Consider the following 27,931-nt stretch of genomic DNA (forward strand, 5'->3'; position numbering starts at 1 on the left):
ATTAATTAGCCGGGAATAGAGGGAGAACATGGGCAAACGTTTCAGGAAGAGGGATACGCTGCTCTCTGTGGGAAGAGATCGGTTTCAGGGCATCTCTATCTCTTTGGTCTATTCCACTGAAATTATAATCATTATGTTGCTGATTGCAGTATTATGATATATCGTAGAATATTATGGAATATATGTAGGATACAGGGTGTTCCAATTTCAAAAGGAGGGACATGTTTGCTTTCTTCCTAGGAACTGATCGTTCTCGATGCATTTAAATCTTTATCTTATTCTCCCTTCTCTTTCTCTCAATCTTTGTAGTTTATTTCACTGAAATTATGATCATTATGTAGGCGTTTGCGGTATTAAATATAAAATGGAATATTACAGAATGCCATACAGGGCGCTCCAATTTAAAAAAGGGGGGCATCTTCGCTTGTTTCTAGAAAGAGATCGTTTCCAGTGCATTCGAATCTTTTTAGTTTATTTGACTGGAATCACTATCATTATGTTGATAATTCGAATATTGTAATATGCTTTAGAATATCATGGACTACATAGAATACTACATAGAGTGCTCTAGTTTCAAGCAGGTGAACATTTTTGCTTCTCATTACGAAGAGATTGGCCTTGATGCGTTTGAATCTCTTTGATATGGATTATGATTGAAACGTTACAGTATATTGTGGAATATTATGGAATACGTAGAATATCATCGAGGGTGCTCCAATTTGGTAAAGAGAAACACCTTTGGTTCATCGTAGAAAGAGCTCGATTTCAGTGCATTTAACTGAAATTGTTTCTTTAAACTGGGTTAGTGACTGCGTTGATGAGAGAATAAATATCAAAGGACTATAGGATATGCAAGATATAAATACATTACAGGATGATCTAGAAGATAAATGCATTCTTCACGTAGAATATTCAGATCAAAACATGTGGAATATTACACAGGCCATACGACCGAGAGGATGATCCTGCACAAGAGAATACACATATTGTTGCACGATCAGGCTTCTTTTTTATTCAGGAATTAATTTATTTAGGCCTTGATGCTCCATACTGTGGCTATGAAATGCTCGTAACGATACGACAAACAAAATTTAAACAAATTAAATTAATACAACCATTAACAAGTAACGTGATCAACGTCGAAATAGTTGCAATTTCAGCGAATGAAATACGCTAATTAGAGTACTGGTCAGAGTTGGAGGTGACGTCGTGTCTTCTCGGCGAAAACGGCCCTCGTTTCGTGACGATAAATCGAGCGAGGGCATCGTTTTATCGATGTTCTCTGGTCGTTTGTCTTGTCCACGATAAAACGGCGGACGGCGGCGGTAATATGACCGGCCACGGCCCGCCAAGAATTTTCTAGCTGCCACTAGAACGAGTTCACCACCCCTGGAAATCCTAAACCCGATCACGTTTTCAGGCCTTGTATCTGTCACTTCGTAACGTCGAGATACTTGCAACGAGCCCCCCTTTACTTCAAAAATCACCGATCCAATCGCTAGGCTATTTAGACACTCGCGCTTGTTGTCTCTTGCAAATGAAAGTTCGTGGTTGTGATACTTTTCGTCGTGCAATTCTATTAATTCCCGCGGGTTATATCGTGGACTATAGTAACTAAACGCAGTATGCGACACTCACGAGTTTCTCTTTCTGAAATTTGTCTAAATCGAACGAAATTCAGCGACAGAATGATTTCGACGAGGATCGCTCTCAAATTTTTCGTTCTTTAAACTTCTCAGCCACCCTAAAACTTACTTGAAGGATCCTAATCGAAATCGTAGGTCTTCTACCTACTCTCTAACTTCCATCGTTTACTTCGCTTTCGTAAAAATCACTTTTTCTCTTCTGAGTCGTCACGTCGGTTCTTTCATTGTTGCGTGTATTTCTTCCATCCGGTCGATGATCATCCTGTAACGCGAAGAATTCGTTCAGAGCCTCTTCAAATTCGCGCAAGCGATTTCTTTCTCCTCCGAACAAGTTTCTCACCGCGCCACCACTTCTTCCGTGTCTGCGCGCTTTTCCTCCATCCGGTCACTCGTGAAGCTCCAACGAAAACTATTTGTGTTGAAGTGATCGCCACTTCTAGGAAAACTCTACATCTGGTCTTCGGTTTTCTCAAGCGCCGAGGTCATCGATACCGCATAGACAAAAGAATGCGTCGATGACAGACCATAAGCGGTACACGTGCGACGTTAGCTTCAGGGTTCTTTTAGACTCAGGGTAACATTGCGAGTGTCACGTAAAATAATAATAAATTTAAGGAGTAAAGAAACTTTTATTTTATTCTTATGTTTCCAATACACTTCCGAACTCTAGGCGTGACTGTTCAAGACTCTCTGACTGCTCTACTGCTCTTACTGAGGAAAACTCGGTGAGGGTGTTTCCTTCTGAACTAAGGACGCGGATTCGCTGTTTACTCTTTTGGGTAGAATAGTGAGGGTAACGATCCGCGATGCCCATTGGTTATGGCCAATGTTAATAAATACAATACGAGGAGAAAGTCTCCTGCAAATTTGGCTCATGGGTGTCCTTGTTCTTGGGGAAAACCCAGCAGTTTCGCAGGGTACATATGCTTTCTTCGCAATTAGCGAGGATGTGCAACAGACCAACGGATTTTTGGGAACCTTCATAAACCGGCGATGTCTATATGACTGTACCTTAATGTTTAACAGATGCGGTTTATGGGGGTTCCTTGGGCCTAATACGGCCCACCGTGACGATGGGCAGGCCTAGGTGGCCTGACCATGAGGGATGTCCCGCGGACCATCTCACGCGACGTAGCAATATAGCTGCTCGAATTTCAGCCGTGACACTAGCGTGCGGATCTGGACCAGCTTACATTGTATTCCACACTTTGTACTTTAATATTCACAATATATATATATACTTACAATACCTTGCAATTTACCCACGCGTTTCTTTAATTACACATACATCGAATAACCTTAACAATTTGTTTATTGAACAGATTTTCTCTCCTCTTAACTAATCTACCGCCAGTGTTCGATGGGTTTCTTTATTTCTGCACGATCTTTCTCCACCCAGTCGGCCAGCTTCGTTCTCCTGTCCTTTTCTCGCCATCATTGACGAACGATATTACCCACGACGAGTTATCGACATCGTCGAGGGCGTGTGCACGCGTGGTGAACACCGCGCCGTATTTTATTTCTGTATCACGGCTGACAAACACGTGTTGCACCCGAAACCTTGGCCCGAATCGCTAGTTATTCGGTCAGCCCCATCGTTGCTGATTCGCCTGCCTCGTCATCCGCGACTTTCCAAGCGGATCGTCTAATTTTGCCGTGGCGGAGCCGTCAGGGTGTATCCTTTTTTAAGAATTCACGCACTGTGGAGACGGAGGTTGTAGAGAGATGAAAGTCTGCCGAGTCTCGTTTGAGTTATCGTGTTTTTCAATGTTTTTACGAGTGTTTTGCAATTTAAATATCTCCACTTTGATGTGTATGATAAGTTCGCATCGAAACGGTTACAACGGTGACAATCACGTCAGATATTAACACGAAGAGACAGTATAGAAATATACGTAGCGTAAATTAAGCTACGTAAGAAAACCAATGTGCTATCAGATGACGCTGATGAATTATCGAACCGTGCGGTGCAAAGTGATCTTATGTTTATCGTCGCTTATCCTGCCTTTCTAAAACCTACCTATCAACCTATGGAAAAACGCTTACGGTAGAAAAATATAGGAACAATGAGATATAGGGAACTTCACATAATTTGGAATTGAAAAATAGCCACTGCGAGTGGAAATCGCAGAGGCTCGAGGAGAAGGTGGAAGAAGAAGGACCTGTAGAAAATCGTAGGCAAAAGAATCGATTATCGGAAAGTTTTATACAATTTGGAGCGAAAAGATTGCCATTGGATGGAAGATGGGGTGAACAGAGCGGACACGAAGACAGGAGAGAATGGATGCTGACCATGGCAAATCAAATTCTCTGAAGGTTTAACAAAAGAATTTTATTCTTTCTCAATTTACGATAACAAGTGACTAGCACTTAAAATACAGCGATCGATATCGGCCAGAATTCGGAAAATCGCATGACACACTCACGCCCGTTTTATGGATTTACCACGTAGATTTCACACGTTTTGGAATGTATCGATTTTTTTTTTTTTTTTTAGGCACGCTCTGGAAGCACATACTTTCATCCCTCGATTACACGGCTCGCGGATAAACCTTTTCTCTTCGCCTGTTTCTCAGCTAACGCTTCCTCTTCGCTCTCTTTCGTCGTTAACGCAACTTTACTCACAAATATTCATCGTTCCATCTGCGTTGAGTTCCTTTCGCCATAAATAGATCGAACGACGCTCCCACGAGATTACAGAAATACGGAAAACGAATTACAGAAACAATTACACGCAGAGCTGTCTAATAATTTGTACGCGGTATAATTTGCCCTGTGTATCGTATCAAGTTGCAAAGTAGAAAATAAAGGAAAGAAAAGACCGAGAGAAGGTATATCGGCGAGGCCAAATGAACTCTCGTACACCCAACACTGGAGACAATATAAAAGGCACTGAAAGAACTATACGTACAACATGACTTACACTTAAGAACCTTAAAAACACGATCCAAGTCGCGTTTGCTATAACCGTAGAAAAAAGAACGATCCTTTTTTTCCAGTTTTACTTTTTTACAAAAAAAAAAAAAAAAAAAAAAAATGCTCCAACCTGTAATGGCGGTCGTTTCGTCGCCGAGAGAAAAACGAACAATAACACGAATTCGCAATGAGAATACGAATTGTCGGTTTCATTTATCATCTAGTCAATGAAAACGTTCACTAGCTCCACAATGATAAATTCCTTCGACCTAGTTTCATATTGAACTCAGAGTGACAAAAGACAGGCGTGATCCGCGCGTATCTCGCATTCGATTCGACGCGTGTTTCTACGATATGCACGCGACATCGACTTGAACGCAGCGGATAATACTTTACTTTATATCTCTGGTGGGCCGATGAGACAATACAAGTCTTTCGCTCGACAGATTACTAAACGTAAAATAAATACCTTAATACTTTCCACGTTGCTGTGTTCCGCTTATGCTTCCAATAATACAAATCAATTTCACTTCTTTCTTCCTTCACCTGAGATTCCAGTAGCATAACGAAAATCTAACACCTCATCCTACGTCGCATCTTAAATACCATATCACAAATATTTTAATCTTACGAGTTTACAAGAGTTCCTAACAATTTACGAGAGTTTCATAACTGTGATCATTTGTAATTCTGATCGATACTCCTTTTGCCCCTCCACCAGAGATATATTTCTTCGTATTATTTTTATATCGTTAAATTTGTCGCGAATGCGGAATGGTCCGCGTCTATCGCAATGATACAAGTACAACAACGCGAGAAACATTTTGACTGCGAAAGTCTGCCAAATTCGAGTGTTCAAGAAAATGACGCAACAATGTAATCGAAAAGTTTACTCTGAGTTCGACGTATGGTTAGCCTTAAGAGCTTCCTAATAGTCCGTCACGCTGGACCATTCTCTTATGTTTCTCATTCTCGTTTCACCTTACGAATCTATGCATCGATCGAACCCTCGAGCTTCTTCTCGGGAGTTTCACGCTCGGCGAATGTATGTGCGCTATGTACACTTAGGCTACTTTCAGTAGGAACATTAAGGTTGTCGAATCGATTACTCGGAAGCCGGAAGTTCGATCTCGAGAACGGAGACCCACGTCTCTTTTCCATTCAAAGGTATCACATCCCTGCGTTGGAATCCTGACAGTCGGAAACCAGGAGAGCCGTGAAAGTAGATAAGAACGTGGATTTATTTTTAATAATTTTAGTTTCAACGTTCTTTCTTCTCCAACGTTCGAAAGTGTTCGCTGATTCTCAATCCTTTGGCGACAGTCTCTGTATCCTTGAAATCCTTTCGTTCGTTCGATCAAGAACTAGGTAGTCGCCAAAACTACAGCTTCTTTCGCGAAAAATTAGGTGCGAAACAGCGTGACCGCGTTCGCGAGGCAAACTAAACTCTCAAATGCGATACTAGACAAATACTTACGAGTCGATTTACTGTCAATTTCTTATTCACGATCGAACGATTTATTATAATTTCTCGAGTGCTTCTCCTCGTTTCTCAATTGTTCAACGATTCCACGTACACGTGACCAAATCGCTCAAGATACGACACAAATCTTCCATTCTTTAGAATTAACATTCTTTAGAAGACAGAGCGCGATCGAGTCGAGATTTTGCAGCGTTGTCGCCATCGAATGTCCTTCGCTCGACCACAGCTGCGAAATTTGAAAAATTATTTGAAAGACTATCGGGTTTCGTTTGGAACGCGGCGCCAGTCCCCGCGCTCACGGCGCGTTTCCGGTCCCGCGACCGAGAAACGAGCGCAGAATCGGTGAAGCTTGTCGCGTAGGACGATAACGTGGCGCGTGAAACGCGGAATCCTCTCATCGGGTGTCTGTCACGCTTCGAAAGCTCGAGATCTCGCTTAATCTTTCGATCGATATTTCGTGAAACTGGTCGAGCAACGTTCAAAGGTCGTAGAAAAATCCTATTCGCGAATCTTCGCAGTTAATTTCTTTAAAAGATGAACAACGCGTTTCGTTGATGTCGGTCGAAGTTTGGAATATTCGAGGAAACGTAGACTTGAAGAATATTAAAAAACGTTTGATTCGAGATTTCTGAAGAACCAAGATCGCAGTATCTGGAAAAACGTCGACAAGGGTGGCGATTGAAATATTTATTGAAATATTAAATGATATTTAAAGAGATATTTGAGAAAATTAAATTAAAAAATAAAGAAAATTAAATTACAAAAATTAAGAAAATATTTAAAGAAATATTGAAATGGCGAAACTTTTGAGCACGAAGTGAAATAACGTTGGTAATAAATGCGTAATACGTACATACACAGTACATAGTTCATTGCGTAATTCATTTTCCAATTATTTCCACTCGTACGTCTATGGAAATAAAATATCTTCTAAGATGCTTCCTAATTGCATTGGTATAATCGAAATGTGTATGAGAATTGGAAATCATAATTCTACATGAACGTCTACCTTTGCATCAGAAGACATTAATCCGTCGTTTTACGATTTTCATTAATGGCTATGTTATCCGTGCGTCACATTGAAAAATGGTAAATTACGTACAACTTGTCTTTGGTAATTACCGGTTTTATGTCCTTTATATTTATTAAGCCTGTACCATCGCCTTTCATCGTTAGGAGACAAGATTAGCGAAAGATTAAGCGAAATTTCAAGAGTTTATTCGAGAAGCTACACGAGCGTTGCAAAGACGAGGGAATCTGGTGATTTCAATGTCTGCACACGACACGAAATCAGTGAACGGAATATTTCTCGACCGTGTATCTTATTTCTCTTTCAATTTCTACCGTACGTTCGATATACTTAATAAAATTAAATCTACATAATTCTAGCGATATCTCATTGACCAAAATTACAATATTTATAGAAAATATATGTCATGTATATATGTATGAAAAAGAAAGTAGAGAGAAGTAGGACTCAACTAGAAAAATAAATAAATTCATAAGAAATAATATCTTCTAGCCAGATACAACGTCGAGAAAATATTTCGTTCCTTCTTCTTTTTATTTCACTTTGTTTCCAACAAAACGTACGTCGAAATTATTTCTAACGATCCTGTAGCTTCCCATCTAAAAATCCGATTTGACCATCTTTTCAGTTACTTAACAGCAGCGAATGCACTCAGTTACCTCGCATTACTCGAAACAAATAAATACACCGAAACGATCTCAAGTGAGCGAGACGTTTCTCAGGATTCTCGACAAAAGTCACACGAATCGGTATCGATGCACCCTGATGAGAGAATCACCTCGACTCCCGGTCACGCTTAAAGCTACAACCCTTCAGGAACAGCAGTCGCACGCGCGTATCGCCGATTCTCCATCCATCTCGAAGGAGATACGATTCGACCACTCCAACACCGACAAGAACGTAGAAAGGGAAAAGAAGGGAGAAAAATAAAAGGAAAACGAACACGAAGCACTCGACGAACAAAGACCACCTTACTCGCTATCAATTTCTTGCGATTCGTCGTTTTCCACGCTCGTCACAATCTCTCACACTGTCCTCCTCCTCCTCCTCTTCGATTCACTGTCCATTTTCACCAGTGTTTCCATCGAACGTTAAATGAAAACGTCTGTAAATACACGAGAACCTGAGGCAAGAACGCCTGGATTTAGTTCCCCTAGGGAAACAGCTATTTTCTCCGGTGGACGATTTTCTCGTTTTTCGATCGAACTCCCGAAACTCCATGCACATGAAACGAAGCTGGTGTTCGGATACGCGCCTCCTGCGCCCTCTGCCTCCCTCTACCCAACGACGAACAGTCAACGAAATGATCGCATTCGTCCGCTCAGAAAGTACAATTATCTTTCCTTTTTACGTCACGAAGCTTCTTCTGGGAGATGATACACGGTAGAACCTCGATCGTTACGATCTCGATCGTCCGCGCAAGTACATCGCTCGTTGTATTCCGCAACGCATTGTGAGGATAGCATCTCGTAATCGGTTACGAACAAACGGACCAAGAGCGGCGATATGAGAAATCCAATCGCAACTGATATAATTGCACCGTGGTTAAGGTGGATGCGTGTTCTGACGAATACGTCGGGCCAATCGAATATGGATACATCTATGTTCTGAGTATACCGCGGGCTTTCATACATTTACGTAAAATTCCACTATTTCTCGAACGATACTCTGCGAGATATAAATTTGCACAAGAATCTGCGTTCTACTTATAAGCGTACGTTTCATGGATCAGAAGGACAATTCGTCAAAGCGTACATCCGCTGCAACCGTAGCCCTAGTCTCGTCACGATCGCCACAACAAAAGTATAGTAAACTGTCCGATCGGTTACCTCGTTCGCACGAATCTCGACACCTGTGCACTTTCAGTCCCTTGCGTTTTCGTAATTCTACGCCAATCGAGGTTCTACCGTAGATGCGTTTTTACCTGTCCGCCAGGCAACGTCCCAGCGTTCCTCAGGAACATTCTTGAAGACGAATCAAGACGCCAGGAACTGTGTCGCGTCCAGAGAACACCAAACATATTCTTCCTCTTCTCTTTTTCATCTTCTTAAACGTGTCCTTCGAGAGGAAAATTTGAGTCACCGTGACTGATTCACGTTGGTCAGACGATTTCTTAACGATGTCCTCGTCAGCGATTGGAGTAGACGTTGCTGGTGAGAACGACCACGTCGGTTCTCCTGTCGGGTTCGTCACGACCTCCGAGGAGGAGGGCGCAGAGGAGGCGTCATATGCTCAACGAGGGCCTCTTTTTCCGATCTTTCGTCGTGTTCTTGCCGAAGATCGTGCCGAGTACCCTTGAGACCGAGTGAACGCCCAACTTCCGGCGGATCGGAAGCGCTCGTAGCAGCTGCACCGACCTCGCCTCTCGGAGCAGCGCCTGGAACGCGAGAGCCGCGCCGGCAGGACTCTCCGCCGCGCTGACCTCGTAGAATTGACATCCGTGCGCCAGCGACAACTGTTGCCCCTCGTCCACGCATACCTCTCTGTAACAGAACGATCGTTTCCAACGTTTTAGGGAATTTCACACTTTTATCTTTCTATTATTTTCTGTCTGTAAGTCTGCTGTTAGATCGTTAGAGTTTAATTAAATTAAGTTTCGTGAGATATTTATTACTTAGTGTCGAAGTGGCCACCACTTCTATGAAAACTCTACATCTGGTCTTTTAGTTTTCCCAGGCACTGAAACCATCGATAGACAAAAGACTGGGTCGAAGATAGTCATAGGGTAACACTGCTAGCGTGCGGATCTGGATCAGCTCAATTATATTCCGATTTGCATTTACGCTTCGGTATTTAAAAAATATATTTTCTACCTTACAATTTATCCACCCGTTCCTTCGTTCACATACATCTAACAAGCTCAACACTTAGAGACAAAGTAAGTACTCGTATCTATGTAATTTTGTATATTATTTTTCCATTTCGTTGTAGCTCTCTCGTCTTTTAACTAGATAGCTGTTTTTCACGAGTGTACATGTTACGCGTAAAACGTGGTTACGGTTTGCTGTTTAAATTACGATTTAGCAATTGAAGTAGATTGTAGTAATACGATTAAAAAATAGAACAGCCGTTTCGTCGCAACGTAATTCTATATTATAACTGTGTTTCACAAGTATACTCGTCGTCGCTTACTTTTTACGACACATGTTAGGTACACGCTTTTCACAGAGGTTTCAACAGCTAGTTGGTTTTACTTACAAACTTGCTTCTCGCTACGTAACCACCAAACTCTTGCCCATTTACAAACCTCAACCTCTTAAGAAATTTCATAGATCTTTTAACATCGTATTACAGACACAGTGTATCGTGGACAAATTTTCCAAGTCTTTCCAAGAATGACGCTATTGATCATTTTTAGCGCGTTACCTAAAAATTTGCTAAATATTTCCACAAATTGCTCGATCGATGATTCATCTTGTTCCGAGATCTTCCTGCTATCTGCGAGTTTGGACCAACAGCCAATAACCTTTGGCAAAGTTATTGGTCGAATTTTTTAATTAAACTTCTGGACGCTGGAAGCAAGCGGAAATTTCGAAATTTCACAAGGCAAATAGAAGAGGAAGACAGAAGAGAAGTTGGAGATTCGTTGGAAACACGCGGAGCCGGTAAATTTCTGAAGTTTCCGGCCGTCACGGATGAACGGAAGCTGTCAAGGTTCCGCGAAACGGAAATTGAAACGAGAGAACTGGTCACGATTTCTTGGCAAACATCGTGTTCCGGACAAACGGAAGCGGAGGAAGGTGAGTGAACGTAAAGTCCGCGGGATAAAGAACGCGATTCGCTGGAATTTCGCCAGGCTTGGTTGTCGTATTTATAATCGTCCTGAGTTTAATTTCGATTGCTTTGGAATAACATCGGATCAGAGGATCCACGTATGCGTGGTTCCAGATATTTCTTCCTTATTCAAACGATACACGCGACGTGTAGCAGTCTTTTCCTGTCAAACGCTGTCAGTATATGCCATAGGCGAAGGTAAGACGAAAATGTCGTGGAAACATATGTTTCGTTGGAAGCATCGTTGACGAGTTGTAACAAAAGAAGAGAACAATGTGCAAAATGAGTGATGACGAACGCGAGTCGATACGCCGCAAAATACGAATAGATCCAAATGTGTGTACAGCTAGTGATAGCCAGAAAGTATCGTAATCTACATCTCCAACTTCAACGAGTAATAAATAAATTCAATTTTTCCCGCTGCCAATCTTGTATCGACAGGGAAATGGCGAACATTTTAGAACGGAGTTGTGGTTGGAATTGTACAAGTATCACAATACCCTCTGACTGCTACTAGATGCAAATATTCTCGACCCATTCATACTTTAAACCGTAGTAACGCAGTTCGTTACTGTTCATTCTGTATGTCGTTTCTTCGTTACAACTCTTTGACAATGCTTCCAACCGCATACGTATATCCATATGACATTTATTCCTCACGTTGACCTATAGAATATACCGACAATGTTCAGCCGGAAAAAACTGCGACACCTTGTATATATTTGATCTCCAACGATACATACACAAATCGACGATTCTCGTTGTATCCTTGCGAACAAACTCGGATGTATCATGTTCTTCTAGGTATCTACTCAGCTTCGCGAAAGATTTACCAAATGTTGGAAAATTAGTTTAGAATCAGTAAAACAGAGTATCTTATCGCGACAGAAATCGAACTCGGCACACGAAATAAACCGAGATCGTGACGATAACTCGAATAAACGGACCCTCGTTTGGTGGCTCCTGGTTTCCACAAAGTTCGACTCTAAGTTTAACTTAGTAAATTTCTGTTCACGTTTGGTCGTGTTGTACCTTGTACATCCCGTATCCGGATAAGAATAAAACACTGCAGAGTATGTTTTATAGTTACGAGGCTCAGTGTGCGTCCAATATAAAAGAAAGACGTTCTCCAAAAAAGAAAAAAAAAGGACGCTCGCGAGTGTCTAACAGAGCCCATCACCATCCATTAACAAAAATTCAACCACACAACGCGCAGCCCCTTACAATCCTCTGGAAGCCTCGCAACGTTGTACATTCCCAATCAAAAGCCACCTTGCTCGCCATCATCATCGTCTACCATTCGGAACGATCCACTTTTTCTCTTCCATCGCGAATCCCCAGCGGGATGAGTTCCTCGAAAGACAGATAGATAGACAGAGTGAGAAGAAGAAGGGGTTAGGACCTCGATCCTCCGTCGTATTTTAACGTTGCTCGGCCATGGAAGGCCCGCGATATTTATGGAGGCAATTAAATTCGCGGGAACACGTGATACTCTCGGAGCGTCGAACAGGAAGAAAGAGGGAGAAAAGAAATCGAGGGAAAGAGAAAGAGGCGGTGGCGCGTGGGAGGGTCGTGCACACGTCTAATGCATGCACACGCGAGAGAGCAGGCCCCCACGTTCACGGCCGTTAATCTGTCCCCTTTTATTTTATACGAGGCGATCCGTTGCTTTACGAGGAACGGTGTTAGATTCGAGAGCCTGTCTATGTGTCGTTTCCCGCGCTCTCTCGCCGCCGGATCTCAGCTCATTCGCCTGGCTTCCTCTTCTTTTTTCGAGGAAGAGCAACGCGCCGGCAATATCGGATATTTTAGCTGGAAAAGGCGCGATTAGATCGAATAAAGGGACACGCGGCGAGAAAGTAAACGAGTAAGCGGTTCTCGGTTTAGTCTAAACATGGAATTTCTATGGGAAACGATAGACGGCGGTTTATGATATTCCAGGCGCATGGAAGCCGCGCTGATCGAGTTGGTAAATTGGAAAGTACGGAAAAGCGACGATTAGGCTGCGCATTTTTACGCGGCAATTTTAAATTGCAAAAATGCACAAGTACACGCGGTGCGTACGGAAATGTAGAAAATGTGGGGAGTACGGTACAATATTCGATGCATGAAATAAATTTCTACTTAGTTTCTTTAATTACGAACATCGCCTTTTAAATTTACCTTAATTCAAACAACTCAAAGTTAATTCACAACAAGAAAACAGCAGACAATATCAAATATTTTAACTGGAGAACAGATAATCAGAAGTTGTTGTCTTGAGACGCTAAAGGTACGCGCGAACGTTTCTTGCAACTATCTTATATACAAGGTGTTAAAAAAACACGTGAAACGGCTTTAGAGTTTGATGTTTCCGCGTAAATTTCTTTCTGCATATCAACGGTTGAGCAACATCTGTGGGCCAATAGCGTAAACTAAATCCATCCAACGTTTTACTCGCGAATATTTCGTGAAATCGCGATTGTGAGGCTCGACTCGTTGGACGTAACTATAGGAATGATGACTGGGCCAGGGGAGAGGCTCGACATTTCGCTGGCTGGCGAAACAACGTCGCGACCTTTAGACAGCCGCGATGAACAAGAACCGTGGCGCGACGACCGGATTACACCGAGATCCGAACAAATTGCCGGAGATTCCTCGCGCTGACTCGACGACTGGAAACTTGCATGATCCGACGATTAACCGGCGCTCGAAAGCACGCTAAGGGGATTTTCCCTGGCTCTCGCCTCGACAAGCCACAGGAGATACAGAGTCTTTATGGAGATAGCCTGAAGTGCAGAATGACTGAGATACTGGGTGAAGAAAGGGAAGAATTATGATAGTAGTAGGTGGAGGAGTGGGGACAAAGGTTAATTGGTAGTCAGACGCTATCAATTCCTTGGAACAGGCGATGGACGTTCGAACGTCAATTTCGAAAGATTTCAATATCGCGAGAATTCGATGCTCGAAACACTTGGAACCCTTGATAAGCGTCATTTCTCTGGTTTTCAAAGTTTCGATAAATCTTGGAAAGGAGAGAGTTGCTTAGCAGCTGGGCAAGTAGTACGAGACAAAGACGAATTTGTAGCCAGACATTAGGAATTCTCAGGAACTGGCAGATAACGAGCGGTTGGCTGTTGGTCGGTTTCGAAAGTTCCCGATACTGTGAAAATTTGATTCTTAAAGCTTTGCCTTTTTATACGCTAATAAGCGTATTTTGTAAGCTTTTAAAATTTCGATAAGCCCCAGAGGTCTTTTAGAAGTTTTGTAAATCTCGAGAGACACCATGGGTACCACTGAACGTCTGTCTTATATAAAACTCTATACGCTGTAGATTATAAGATATTCCGTATATAACAAATTGAAGGTAACACAGTTTTAATTTATTTCGATTCCTATCAAATAATTACCGTTAGACGCTCGTACTAAATCCAACATTCCTACTTACGGAATATTCTTAAACATCTTCGAATCTATTTGGTTGTCCCAAAGGTTCCTTTAGTTTTATAAGGAAACAACGGATGAATAACATTTCTTGCTTTATAATTGCGATAGAAGAAAATGGATCATACGTAATTCGATAAAATAATAGGAAACAGAAAATGTGGTGCATCTATTATTTGCTTGTAAAAGTAAAGAATCTTTTAGGACAGCCTGATATATCGACTCGCTGCGAGACTTCAGAAACCGTAACCGATTTGAAAACCCTCAAAGGCCGGTATCAAAACATTGTTCACCTACATATCTCGCAGCTCGACTTGTTCCTCCATTTGCGCGAGACACGTGCTTTCTACTTGGCGCCAGCACCGTCGAACGCGTCGCATTTCCAACGCGAACCAAAGCCATTCGAAAAAGAGCATCGTGAAAATAATTCAGAAGGTAACAGACGAAAAGAAACGTATCATTGGTCTGTACGAACCGGATGACGAATGGACGACAAAACAAACGAAAAAGAAATTCCACGTGCGTAGCTATCAACGTTACGGTGCCATAATTTAACAGCTAATCTAATTAGTTGCTCTTTAAGCGCAATTTTTCCAGTAACAAACGGAGAATACATAAATCGAAGGCTTATTGTTGGAGAATAGCGTTACGTGGTATCGCGGTTTATTCAACGCAGCGAGATCTGGTACGAGTCCTAGCTTAGAGTATAATAACCATACAGTACGTTTGTCACCGTTAGGCCACATAAACTATACGCTCTCAAAGGCCCTCGCATTTCTCAATGCGTTTACAACCGAGAAAGTTGGATTTAGATTCCGCGACGCACTCTATATTAACCACTTGTAGAGACTTCTGACTTATTTAACCACGTATAAATATATTGTGCATTCTACAGTGTCCACATAACGTATACTTTTCTCCTTTATAATCTCACATGTATTTCATTTTTCAATTCGGAATAAAATCACGACCTCTATCTTTCCAATTTGAAATGTATCGCACTACTTTTATTAGTTAGTGTCAGCTTACTACGATAGTAAAACGTTAATCTCGATTTAGAATACGCTACATCGTTTCTCCTCTACACGTTTCAAGTCTACTATCTGCTACCAGTATATTTATTTACTACAATGTTACTCCGTTTATTCATTTACCGATCCACGCGTTAATTTCCATTAACGTACCAGTGTCTTTGCAACACGCCAAATATCCTCAATTCAAACGCACGATGCTAATGACTTCTGCTGCAAACCTTTCAATTTCTTACTATCACTACACTGCAATTTATCTATTTGTTTATCACAGCGTTTACCTATTCTTACTTACCATTCCATTAATCCACCAAATTATTCGCCAATTAATACATCGACTCTCTTCCACATCCTATGCGTATCTTTGCAAGACACCGTGTATACCGTCGTTGCCAAACCCTGACCAACATCTGCCAAAAATATCCCACGTCGATTTCCATATCCCCCAGCGTCCTCCATCTCCCGATACATGTACAGCCAACGTCCAAGCTATCCAGTGGAACGAGGAAGAGACGTGTCGTTCGTTTTTCGATCCGCTCGAAACGCGGCTTTCCAGGTTGGTCGCGGTTTTCAGCCGACGAACCAGTTTGTCAGCCGAGCGGCGAGCGTGGCTTCGAGGGATTCGCCAGCTGATATTTCGCGATAAGTTTATCGATGGACGATATTCGCGGCCGGACGTCGCCTCGGATGTATCTAAAGCGGCGATAACTCGTTCGCCGGGAGAGTGGTTTCACCAGCCCCGCGGCCAACCCAGTCTTCCTTCTAATCTTTATGAACTCCATTAAGACGGCCGTGCCGGCTACCGGTCGCAACGACGCTGCCTCTCACGGCTTCTACCATCCGACCATCAGAGGACTCTCTTTTCTCGCGATTCCGCCCATCATCTGCTTGAAAAATCGGCCGTTTGTCTTGCCGTAAATTTAATCAGTTGGCGCAGAAATGATGGCCGTCTTTCCGATACATTACGAATCGTATTTAAACGATAATGTTACTAGACGCTAAAAAGTATATTATTGTGTCTTTTTCCAGGCATTTTCTTTTTCTTCTTGCGTTCGTTTAATCCTCCACCTTGCAATTCCGATTGGCACTCGCGCTGAGGATTCAGGTTAAATTTAACAGAGGCAGGCCGTACTGCTTGTGTACTTGTTTCGCTCGAATCGTAATTTTACTATTGTCAGACTGGTTGACTGAATATATTACGGATGAAAATCGCAGGAAAAACGTGACTTTGTTGATTTTTTTCATTTAGGGTCACTTGATGACCAAAGAGTAATACTTTAATGTAAGATAGTTAAAAATGCAAAGAACCTGTTGGGTGTAGCAAACGGTACACTTAATTGTCAAAACAAGTAATATTTGAAAGTCTTGGAATAGTGTTCTTGTGCTTCCAATTCATTTCGTCGCTTTATAATTAAGAATCATAAGATTTCTGATAAATTTGTCCGGAACGTTGGACCAAAATTAATAGTGATATTGATATCTATGGTAATATAGATATACGTAGCTTCTGTAACAGTTCTATCTACGAAGTAGCAATTTGCTAGGCTAATTCAAGGTAAAATGCGTCTAATTATCAGGAAATTAATATTGGTATAATTACGTAAAAGTTGCATTTGTTGGCTCTCCGCGATAAGATTCTACTTTAATTTAAGTAGTGCACTCTAAATGTACTAATTGCAGGTACCAACCGCAGTTTCTTCAAAAATATTCTGCTATCACCTAATAGTTACACTTTATCGCTTAATTCCCTTTTACGCTACGAAAATTCAATACAGAGTTAATATTCTTCGCTCTCCTCCCTCGATAGTTTCTTCCAATTATTGAATTCCGATATTCCATATTATATTATTTTCTTAAGACGTCACAGCTAAGAAAAATTCTTATATTATCTGTATGGAAATTCCTTGCCACGATATCTTTGGTGTTTCGATGGTGATTCGAATCGTTGCCCGATACGCCTCGTGAGAAACAGTTTCAGGAAGTTGGCAGATCCTGCAACCTTCCACCTTTTCCTAGGCTCGACGAGGTACGTCATCAATCAGCAAGAATTATCTTTCGTCACTGTACAACCTTTTGTCTGCGGTTAATCCGCTAGCTAGATTAACGTCGGGATCACGAGGAATGCCGTTTCATATTCGTCTACTGCGTTTTTATCGCATCAAATATCGCTTAGGCTTGGGCAAATTTGTCCCTGAGTTATAGTATAACTCGCGTGGGACTATTTAGCAAATTCCTTCGTTCACAATTTTTTCGATACGTGCCGTTTTTCCTGTCAATTTGCAAAAGAGACTTGTTTCCAAAAGTAAAGCATTAATAATAACGAAATTAATACTGACGGTATAAGAGTAACAGAAACGTGGAATGTTTATTAAATTTCCTAGCTCGTTAATAGTAAGGAGACTGATGTTTAGATATATCAGAGAATAAATGTGGGATTGTTGAAAGTTGTGGATCTTTGAAGCCGAAATAATGTTACAGGAACACTGAATATATACTGAGGATTAATATTAAAATAATAATTTATTTATTTCATGGACGATATCTCATATATTCATCGATACACACCTGCACGCGTCTCAGCACTTTCTTGTATACCCGACTGTTAAACCGACTCTTCCAGATGCTTCTAAACTACTGCCAATCGTCTTTTGTCCCAACTAAGGCCTGAACGTCCTCTGACGCTTACACATTCATCCACACACTGATATTCATATACAAGTATCTCTAATACGCATCTAACCCAGTCCAGCACAGAAAATTATACATATCTCAACAGGGATATTTATTCAATTTCCTAGCTTTTTCATCTTGTCCATTAGTATAATTTGTCGCGTATTTGATTCGAATCGATCATATCGATTTTATAAAAATGAACGACAATATTACTAATAACGAAGGAAAGAAGAACATCGATAGTAGAAATGAATTTCCCTCGTCGTCAATTTTTCTCATGTATCACGAAAGATTTTAATCATCTCTTGCACTGATTTCGGTACTTTCAGACACGTATCTTTTGTCTTACGCATCGATTCAGACAACTGTGATTGAGAAATTCACTTGCGTCGTATCGTTAGGAAGATAGCGATAGAAAATGAGATTTAAGTGAGATAGGAAACTCGATAAGACACCGATCGATGTACGAAGACGTAATGCAGCGATAACATCTCCCATCATTACACACCTCATAAATTCTAAAAGATTCTATAAATTCCCTTTTGGATTTGCAACAATTAAATTACGAAATATTTAAAAGCCACACCTTTACTTACCAATGGTAAGGATGGTACTTTTTAATACCTATTAACGATTATCAACAACTACGTCTAAAAATGTTTCTCGATAAAAGTTCATCTCCGCCAATTTCTTTTCAATTAGCAAAAGCTAATTTCCAAAGTATCTTTTCACAAACATCGTTACAAAAATTGATAGTCATATTGCTGTTGCATAATTTCTTAAGAAGTGTTGCATTTCCCGAAACAATCTTGGCCAGAAATTATTAAGAAAGAAATTTTCGAATTAAGATTAAAAATAATAGCTTAAATCGTAGAGAATTGACGAAGAAACATGGAAAGATCGTGGCGATGATACTGATCGTGACTGTTAGATAATCCATCGGATGCTGGCCGGTATGCAGAGAGGTTTGTAAATGAATACAGGAACGCGAGCGACGAGTAAAAAAGTGGGAAACGTGTCTTCGCTAACGACGATCCGCATTCCTACGGGGATCGCCCAGGAAATTCCTGTTCCAGGGCTGTAGCCTATAAGGGATATCGATATCCGGTTCACCTACGTGTCACTGGCTTTTCTGCCCGAGGATGAAGCGAAAGCATTCGTGTCAAATTCAATTTCACGCGGAACTGCATCTTCGTTGCCTTGCGCCCCATCGAAACGATCTTAAAACGCGCGAATCAGATCGTTTTAATTTCCCTTGGTACGGTAAAAATGTAGATTTATCGTCAGATACGGGGAGCCATGATACAGATAAAAAGACAGAATTTGTCTCCAGTATGAAAGCTTAATTAACTTGGTTCTGGTGTATTTTAACGATTTAATTACTCCACATCGTTATTGGTTTTGTGCGAATTTTTATGCGAATTTATACATTCTATAGACACAACAAGCAAGTACAACTTAAACAGAGATTCGTTTCACGTGTCAACAATTATACGAGCATTCTGCTTTTCTATATTTTACGTATTTTCATATACTGTATGCATTTTGTAGATTTTCGTAATTTCAAGTTTCGCATAAACGCAAACAAATATATTGGAATTTTCAAACGAAACAGGCTTGATATCGCAAGTAAAAATGGAGATTTCTTGAGAAAATTTTATATCGTGTTTGGTAGTGGAAAAGACATTTCTGCGCCAAAGAATAAAAAGTTAAATTTAGTAAAAAAGAAATGCAATTATTCAGCCATTAGTAATTAACTCGATTGCTAAATAAATTTGCATCAGCTTGCAGCAATTCAGTAAAGTACCGTGCAAGCATCGAAATTCCCGGTAATGTCCCAATCGCTTTAGAAATTTTCATTCAAGATACTCGAAACGAGAATTCTCTTGGCACGGTGATTTTCCACTCAAGAGCAATCAAAGACCGTTCAACGGTCCATCAATCACGAACACGATTATTTTTAAGGGAAGCATCGGTAAACTGGAAATGGAAGGTTATCGCAAGTTACGACGATAAAGACTACCGTTTGCCAGCTTTCTCTCGGCCCGACACAAAACACGCGAAGCTGTGATTCACTCTTGAGTACCTTCAGACACTGACTACTCAAAAGATGCGAAAAATCGCCGAGGATTTGCATATGAAACGAGCTCGAAAGGCTGGGATTGTTCAAAAAGTTTCTAAATAGTCAATTCAGTCGGACGTACAGTTCGAATGACGAATGAAGCCGAGGCGAAAAGTAATTGAGTTTCCCTCCTTCGTACGATCTTGCGAGCCACGAAAGCGAAATCATGTATCTTATCCCGTTAAATTTTTCATCGATCTCCACCTTAAGAGATCTTCTTCAAAAGTTGCATTCGTCGTTCGTTTCGAGAATTTCTTCCGAGATTTTGAAATATTTCTTGGTAAAAGAAAAAATATTGAGAAATATTGGAAAGTATGTTACGCCTTTAGTATTAACGACGCACAGTTCCACTTTTTATTTATTATAGCATTTTGTGAAATATTTTTATAATTTTTAAATAGATTCCATATCTCTGTGCGCTTTTATAGAACGTAGAATATTAGGATATTTTATGAAATATATATATTTGATATATTTGGTAGAATATTCTCTAAGAATATGAGATATTTTACAGATAAAGAAAAATCTCGGATACTCATAATTAGACTCCGAGTATTTATGCAAATTCATATTTTTATAAAGGCAAAGAAAAGAATGTAATCTAAGCAGAAGTTTGTTTTTATCTAGCTCAAGTATCATAATAGCTGCTGAACCTTGCACATTTCATATATTTCTGCGTGTTACGCGCATTCTGTGCATTGTTCTGTCTCTCTTAAATTTCCTATAAAAGCATAAAAGTTCGTAAGCTACTCATCGGAAAATCCACCAGACAAATACCATGATCGTGTACCATTCTCTGTACGTTTATCTCGTTTCTGAAAAAGATTACAATTATTCTCCCACTTTCCCCAATTGTCAATTTGTTACGTGCACAAGCCCTCCCTCCTACTCTCACTCTCTCTTCTTCACACGTTCGAATCACGATATATAAAACACCAATGGCACTTTTCTAAAAATCACTTTTTTAAAAATAAATTATTATATATAATTGAACGCTTCCTCGTAATAAATAATCACACGTACAAAAGCCTAACTAATCTACTTACACCCTTTTCAATAAGCAGATATAAACCATATGTGTGCTATGTAGCTCAGCTTATCGAATCGAAACTCATTTCCATTAACTATCTCTAGTTATTATTCAGAAGCCAGTGCTCGTTTTGACAAGGTTAATAAGCGGCTGTTCGTAGGCCAATCTTTATCACAAACTTTCAGGGGATATGTGAAAAATTGGCGACTGGTTCGATTTCCTAGCTTTCTCCCGTCCGAATCACGCAACGCTCGATGATGCACTTTAAGTTCGTATTAATACGAGGATTGCGTAAAATGCACAACGTCGCGAGTCGGTTCAAAATGTTAACCACACCTTCGTTTCGCGTTTTGTACGAAGAGAGAAAATCGGTTCGGACGATTGCTCTCCGTTATCAGGGCTTGGAGAAATTCACAGAAGATGAAAGATCTTACTTCGCGATTTACAATCAAACGTACGTACACCGGTCAATCGGAAATCTTTATACGCTCTAGAAGGAAAAGAAAATTTGTCTGAAAATTCATATCTAAGAAAATAATTGAAAAAACGAAACCTTGGTAGAAAGGTGTTTCACCTACAAAGAGTTATAGAAAGCACTACGTTTCGAATATTTGATATATTTTTCGTACGTACATTGTGCGCGATTCTGCGCTTTCAAATTTCCTATAAACGCGTAAAAATCCGCAGTCTAGTTGTTGAGAAGAAATCTTCTGACTCGACTCATTTATCATATCGCTATCCATCAGCGTCAATTAACTTGTATGAAACTACATAGTACGTTATTAATTACTATCGCAAAGCCAGAAACTTTCAGTCCCACTTATCTGTTACAAGAAATCCTTCCAATATCTCGAAAACGTAAACTCGAATCGCCACCGAGAAGTAGGGCGTTTTTAGCCTCGATAAGACAAGTATAAAAGCAACTTGGGAACATTGCGCGATACATGAATACGAGAAAGATTTTGATATATAATAAGAAACAAACATTTTCATATACTTAATATTATACGAAACGATAACAGCTGATATATTAAATATAACGACAATAATTGGTATATTAACAATAATAATCTATATATTAAATATAATAATAGAATTTTCGCTAAAATAATCTACCCAGCGAGTGTACTAAAACACCGAAGGAAGCCATTGCAAGCAACGAGAAATGATAGAGAGTTGTTGAAGCAGCAATGGAAAAGTGGTACGAAGCGGCAGAGACAATAAGCTCTATAATTCTACAAAAAAGAAAAAAGAAAGGAAAGCTGATAACCTCCATTTAGCATCGTCCGTAGAACGACGTTCGACGGACAGACACGGCCTGAATCGATCTAGAGATGCGTCGACCAGGATAGCCAGTAGACAGAGGCGTATCCAAGTCGGCCAGTGTTGGGCCGTTGGATGACTCGCGCTCGCTCGCGCGCGTAAACAGATCGCTGTCGGAGCGAAGATCGCGTGAACGGTTTCTAGATGAGCGAGCAGTCGCGACCACTACCGGGTGTCGTGCTCGAAACGGTCTCTGGTGTCGGAGTGCGGTCGGTGTGGCGCCTCGTTTCGCGTTTCACGCCACCAGGCACCGATCCAAGACACGCGGCGAGGCGGCGCGCGGTCGAGAGACACCGCGTGTGGATCACGAGAGAGCTTCGGATGAGAGAGTAGGTGACAGGAAAAAAACAGGGACGCGAAGCGGTAGCTGGCGAATCGCGTGCGCCAAGCGAAATCTCGCCTCGTCTAGGAAACGTTTCGCGAAGATCCTGTTACCGGATCGCGGAGCGCACACGCGCGAGCAACCGTCTACGCACGCGTGTACGCGAGTACTACACGGGCTCCATGTATCGGGAAAGTGAACTGCTCGAGATTAATAGGACGAACAGGTACGTTATCGCTCATAAGCAGCCACGGACACTTTGATCGACTCGTGGTAACGTTATGTGGATTTGATCGAACCATAGAAATTAACGATGTGGTAATAATTAGAAGCAACGCTTATTAACTTTCTTATAATCATCGTATTACGCAATTATCGTAGACGTTATCTATAATTATACGACAAGGTACGATTGTCTGTATCTACTTAACAGCAGACCTATGTAGCGAAATATTATCGTACTTAACAGTAGACTTATATGATCGTCTGTATCTACTTAAGATATGTTCTGTCTGTAAAACACGTTTCTGAGATAAAAATTCTCCAATTGAAGTAACATAGTGAATCAAGTATTCTTTATTAAATAAAATAATAAACAATGACTCACAGTTGTTATCAGACTGGATCGTCTAACGAATATGAATTTGAGAAAAAGACGATTGCGATATTCTGATAAAACAACAATCTTGTTAACAGAACAAACGATCGATAATAATAATATGTACCAAGCTACGATAATCTGCTACATCTGTCTCGTTATTATACGCAAAGATAAGGAAGAAACAGCAATTTCAGACTCATTAAGTTTTTAAAGACCTCTCAGTGTAATTTGTCACCTGGATCGCAAACTAGGACTCTTGAGCACTGTGTCGCTACACGTAATCCGCTATGATCCATACCGTTAGGTATTCCATGCAACGTTCGAGTGTCTATAGGTAGGAACAAGGAGGAAAAATTAAATAGAAAATTTCCTTTCAGCTGCAATTTCTTTGTACGCGACTAATTTGACTTGTCAAATTTCTTCGTGGGAATATGCGTGTTGATCGAAGAATCGAAAAAGGTTGGTACAGTTTTTCGCCTACATTAAGAACTGGAGCTCTCGAGTAATCGATTGGTAGACGTATAGACGTATTACTATCATCAATACCGTTAGGTATTTCGTGTAACGTTTAAGTGTCCGCGATGAATAGGGCACAAAGGAAAAATCAGAGCTCGAAACTTTCGCCACGAGATAAATGTGCCAATTCTTTGACATCCTTGCGCCATATTTAACGAAAAGGAATCTTTGTTCCTTCTATAGAAACAATTGAGAATGAGTAGGAATAGTTGAAAATGTAAAATACAGACACGACGCTGTTATATATCGTTACAACATATATATATCGTTTATATCAAGTAGTTGTAGAACCGTAGTTGTTTACAAAGACGATTAATTACAAGTTGTCCCATGGAATGATCAATCGTTGGAAAATAGATCGTGCCAAATTCTCGACATTCCGATCTAATTTTACATCTGTCCAGCTTAAACAATGAGTCAAGCAATTAAAAAAAGAATACTGTTTTACGTTCTTTTCTTATTTTTAGAGCCAACGAATACTCTTGTACGCTCGATGAAGACGCCAACTCTGACAATTCACGGAACTCATCTTCAACTCGTCATACAAAATCCAATCAATGCAAAGTCGAAACTAATCAAAACCGCAGTTCAATCGGCAACAGACACGCCCGTCACTTTCTTCCAAATAAAACACCACTATCGTTCTTTCTCTTAATCAATCAGGCTTGTATACATTATTCGGAACAAAGTCCCAAGTGTGACAAGTATGAATAATTATATTGGGTATTCTAAACATTAAGAATCACTTGATTCTCTATAACCATAATTACATGAATCATCTTGTTAACAGGAAAGTATTACTGTCGCGATTGATTGGCGCAAAATGAAATTTATAAAACGTCGATACGAGTTTATATATAACTTTCAATGTTAGATTAGAAATTTTTTAACGACAGACGAACAACGTCGAACGATGTTAACTCGAAGATGACCCAGAGAACGCGCTAGCTCTTTAGACTCAGACCTGATTCTTTATTCATATAATTCTATTTTTTTGTATTAATCTAACATTGAAAGTTTAAATAAAAAATTATTATTAATCTAACATTGAAAGTTTAAATAAATAAAAATATAATTAGACGAATAAAGAGTCAGGTCTGAGTCTAAAGAGCTAGCGCGTTCTCTGGGTCATCTTCGAGTTAACATCGTTTGACGTTGTTCGTCTGTCGTTAAAAAATTTCTTAACTTTAAAAAAGCAACTTATCTGCTTCAATTTCGAGATATAAACATTTTTTTCTTTTTAATATTACTTTTAATAATAAGAATAAGATCAGGATATAAGAATTGGAAGATCGCAACAGGGTCAAACGATCAAAATAACAGCAGGAGCACATCTTGCTTCTTACTCTGTTTAGAAGAATCAAACTTTTGCACGAAGCTGTACGAGCATAAGTACATATTTATACACGCAAGACAGCGTGAAATCGCCAGGGGCGTGATCGTGAAGTCAGCGAGTATTCGGCGATCAGCAGTCGGCCAATGATATCGCGATTCTTTCCGTACCATGGACAAGGACCAGCAATTAGATGACAATCAAACCAGGGGAAAAGTGTGTCGAAGACTCGGGGGCCGCGCGAGAAACGGGTCAGACCACTGCACCGTCCACCGTGTTTATTATGTTTAACGGTTTTGTAACGAGGCGATTGACGCGGGCCCGAGCGCGTCGAGAATCGCTCGATCCGATTAGTCGACGCGATTTCGATCGGCCACGTCGATCGCCACTTCCAAGCTTTTCCTTTGTATCGTCGGTGCTAGTCGCTTGGAAAATTCGAATGGCCGTGCCTTCCATTCGATCGTCGGATCCCTGTCTTTCTTACGAGTGGTTCCAGTGTAACGGATCGACTCCTTTTCTTTTTTCTTCTTCGCTATTCAGTTTAAAAAATATTAACTTTTCAACCATGGAAAATCCTGTAACGTAATATGCATAATGTATTTGGGACTCGAACTAGAAGATGACAGGTTCTCTGATATTTATGTTTCCTGATAGAAATTTTTTGATACAAAAGATCGACGCATTGAAGTGGTCGAGATGATTCGTTCTGTTAATAAAATTATGTCGGCTGATTCTCTAAACTCTCAGGCTTGGTGTTTATAGTTGCTGATAATTTTTGGACATGAAAGAGCAGGATATTTTTGTTTGAAGTTGTTGCGTCAATAAAATTATGTCGAGCAACTTTCTAAACTTTTACACTTGGTATTTATATTCTCTGATTTTTTGGTTTCTAATTCTAGAAGATTATAGGTTCTTTAGTATTTATGTTTCCTGATCATTTTTTGATACAAAAGACCGAGGCACTAAAGTGGTCGAGGTGATTCGGTTTGTTAATAAAACCATGTCGAGCAATCCTCTGAACTCTTAGACCTGATATTTATATTTCCTGATAATTTTTGGATATAAAAGACGAGAGTATTTTTGTTTGAAGCTGTTAAGTTAATAAAATTATGTCGAGCAACTTTCTAAACTTTTACGCTTGGTACTTAGACTTGGATCTCGTTTGGACCTGCGCTTTACTTTAGACTCGGATTTTCTGATAATTTTTTGGATTTTAATTCTACAAGATTATAGGTTCTTTGATATTTATGTTTCCTGATAGCTTTTTCATACAAACACGAGAGACATTGAAGTGGTCGAGGTGACTCGTTCAGTTAATAACATTATATCAAACAACTTTCCAAACTTTTAGACTCGATATTTATGCTTCCCGATAACTTTTAGATACAAAATACCAAAATATTCTTGTTGCAAGCAGTTATGTTAATAAAATTATGTAGAATTATTATGGACTTGATATTTGTATTTTCAGATAACTTTCTGAAACCTTACTAAGCCATTTACGTTTGTAGTGGTAATAAGATTACGTCAATCGGTTCTCTAAACTGAAAATCTCTTTTATAGTTCTCTGTTACAGCGCTAACGGGACTTAGTATTCTGTATAAAGCAACAGTATATGTAGCATCGCGGACTGATATTTTCACATCGATCTAATATCGTGTAGCTCGGTTAGATATTTCGATATTCACGACGATTAATAGAACTTAACCGAAGGAAAATTATTAGAATGCCAAAAAATTTTCGGTATAGTATCGTCGAGATATTATCGTTTATGCGAGCATGTTACCGTACTAGAATACCGAATTAATCTCCGCAGCGGCTGTGACCTTTAATTCGCTAATCTTAACGCGTATAGTTGGATCTAACACTCACCGAGCATGATCCAGATCTCTCTTGTTGCCGAGCAACAGAGCAGTGAAGTAGGATGGCAGACGTAAGTCAGCCAGTTGCTTCAGCAATCCGCGAGCTTCCTGAAAACTTCGTTTGCACGTCACGCTGTAAACGACCACGAAAGCCTCGCCCCATCGTATGTGAGAGTAAAGACAACCATTTTCCTGAAAAAAAAAGACAAACGAAAGAAAAAAGATTAGTACGACTATCGAATAGAAAGCGAGATAAAAAGCAGAATTAAATAGCGATCGAACAAACAATGACGAAGTTGCTATTAAATGGCACAGAATGTAAATGAAACGAATCAAGTATGAAAAAATGAACCTGTTTCGATCGATTAAAGATCGTCCTACAGAGACTGAAATTTGCATAAACTCGTCTCTGTCGTACTATTTTACTCGATATGAGAAACATCCAAGAGACTGAAAATCGTAACTAAAAGAAGGAATCTGGCGTTAAATTCTGCTCAACTTCTCGAACTTGATCGAACCATTCCACTGGACGTAACGTAACACTTAGAAATTTTAGAAAGTTGGGGAAAAAATGGCGGGATAATCGTGGCAACTTTTCTCTTACGTAAGCCACAGACGAAACTGGGTCCATGTAACTTCCAGTTTTCCTCCCGCGGAATAACTTTAAAAACAAACAGAGAGAGAGAGAGAGAGAGACACAGAGAGGCAGAGAGAGAAAAGAAAATTTCGATTTCACTTTCGACCCGAACATTATCTTATCCCTTCGGGAAAAGAGGTGAATTTCATTGAACCACCGTAAACGAAAAACGAGATACACGGCGAGAAATAATTTTCTTCTCATTTCTA

The 27,931-nt window shown here is 40.2% G+C and overlaps 1 protein-coding gene across 3 annotated transcripts in view; it reads right to left on the minus strand.

The window, feature by feature from the left end:
- Nucleotides 1-7,170: 7,170 nt before the first annotated feature.
- The window catches only part of LOC132912090 (ras-related and estrogen-regulated growth inhibitor-like), an 86,900-nt gene continuing 66,139 nt past the window's right edge, over nucleotides 7,171-27,931 (minus strand). For all 3 annotated transcript variants that reach the window (XM_060969198.1, XM_060969196.1, XM_060969197.1), the window contains 2 exons: nucleotides 27,096-27,277; nucleotides 7,171-9,558 (listed from right to left, as the gene is read on the minus strand). In XM_060969198.1, coding sequence (XP_060825181.1) covers nucleotides 9,300-9,558; nucleotides 27,096-27,277 — 441 coding nt within the window. In that variant the 3' untranslated portion in view covers nucleotides 7,171-9,299. The remainder of the gene's footprint in view (nucleotides 9,559-27,095; nucleotides 27,278-27,931) is intronic.

This window comes from Bombus pascuorum, chromosome 11, assembly GCF_905332965.1.
Source record: "Bombus pascuorum chromosome 11, iyBomPasc1.1, whole genome shotgun sequence".
Classification (NCBI taxonomy): Eukaryota; Metazoa; Arthropoda; class Insecta; order Hymenoptera; family Apidae; genus Bombus; species Bombus pascuorum.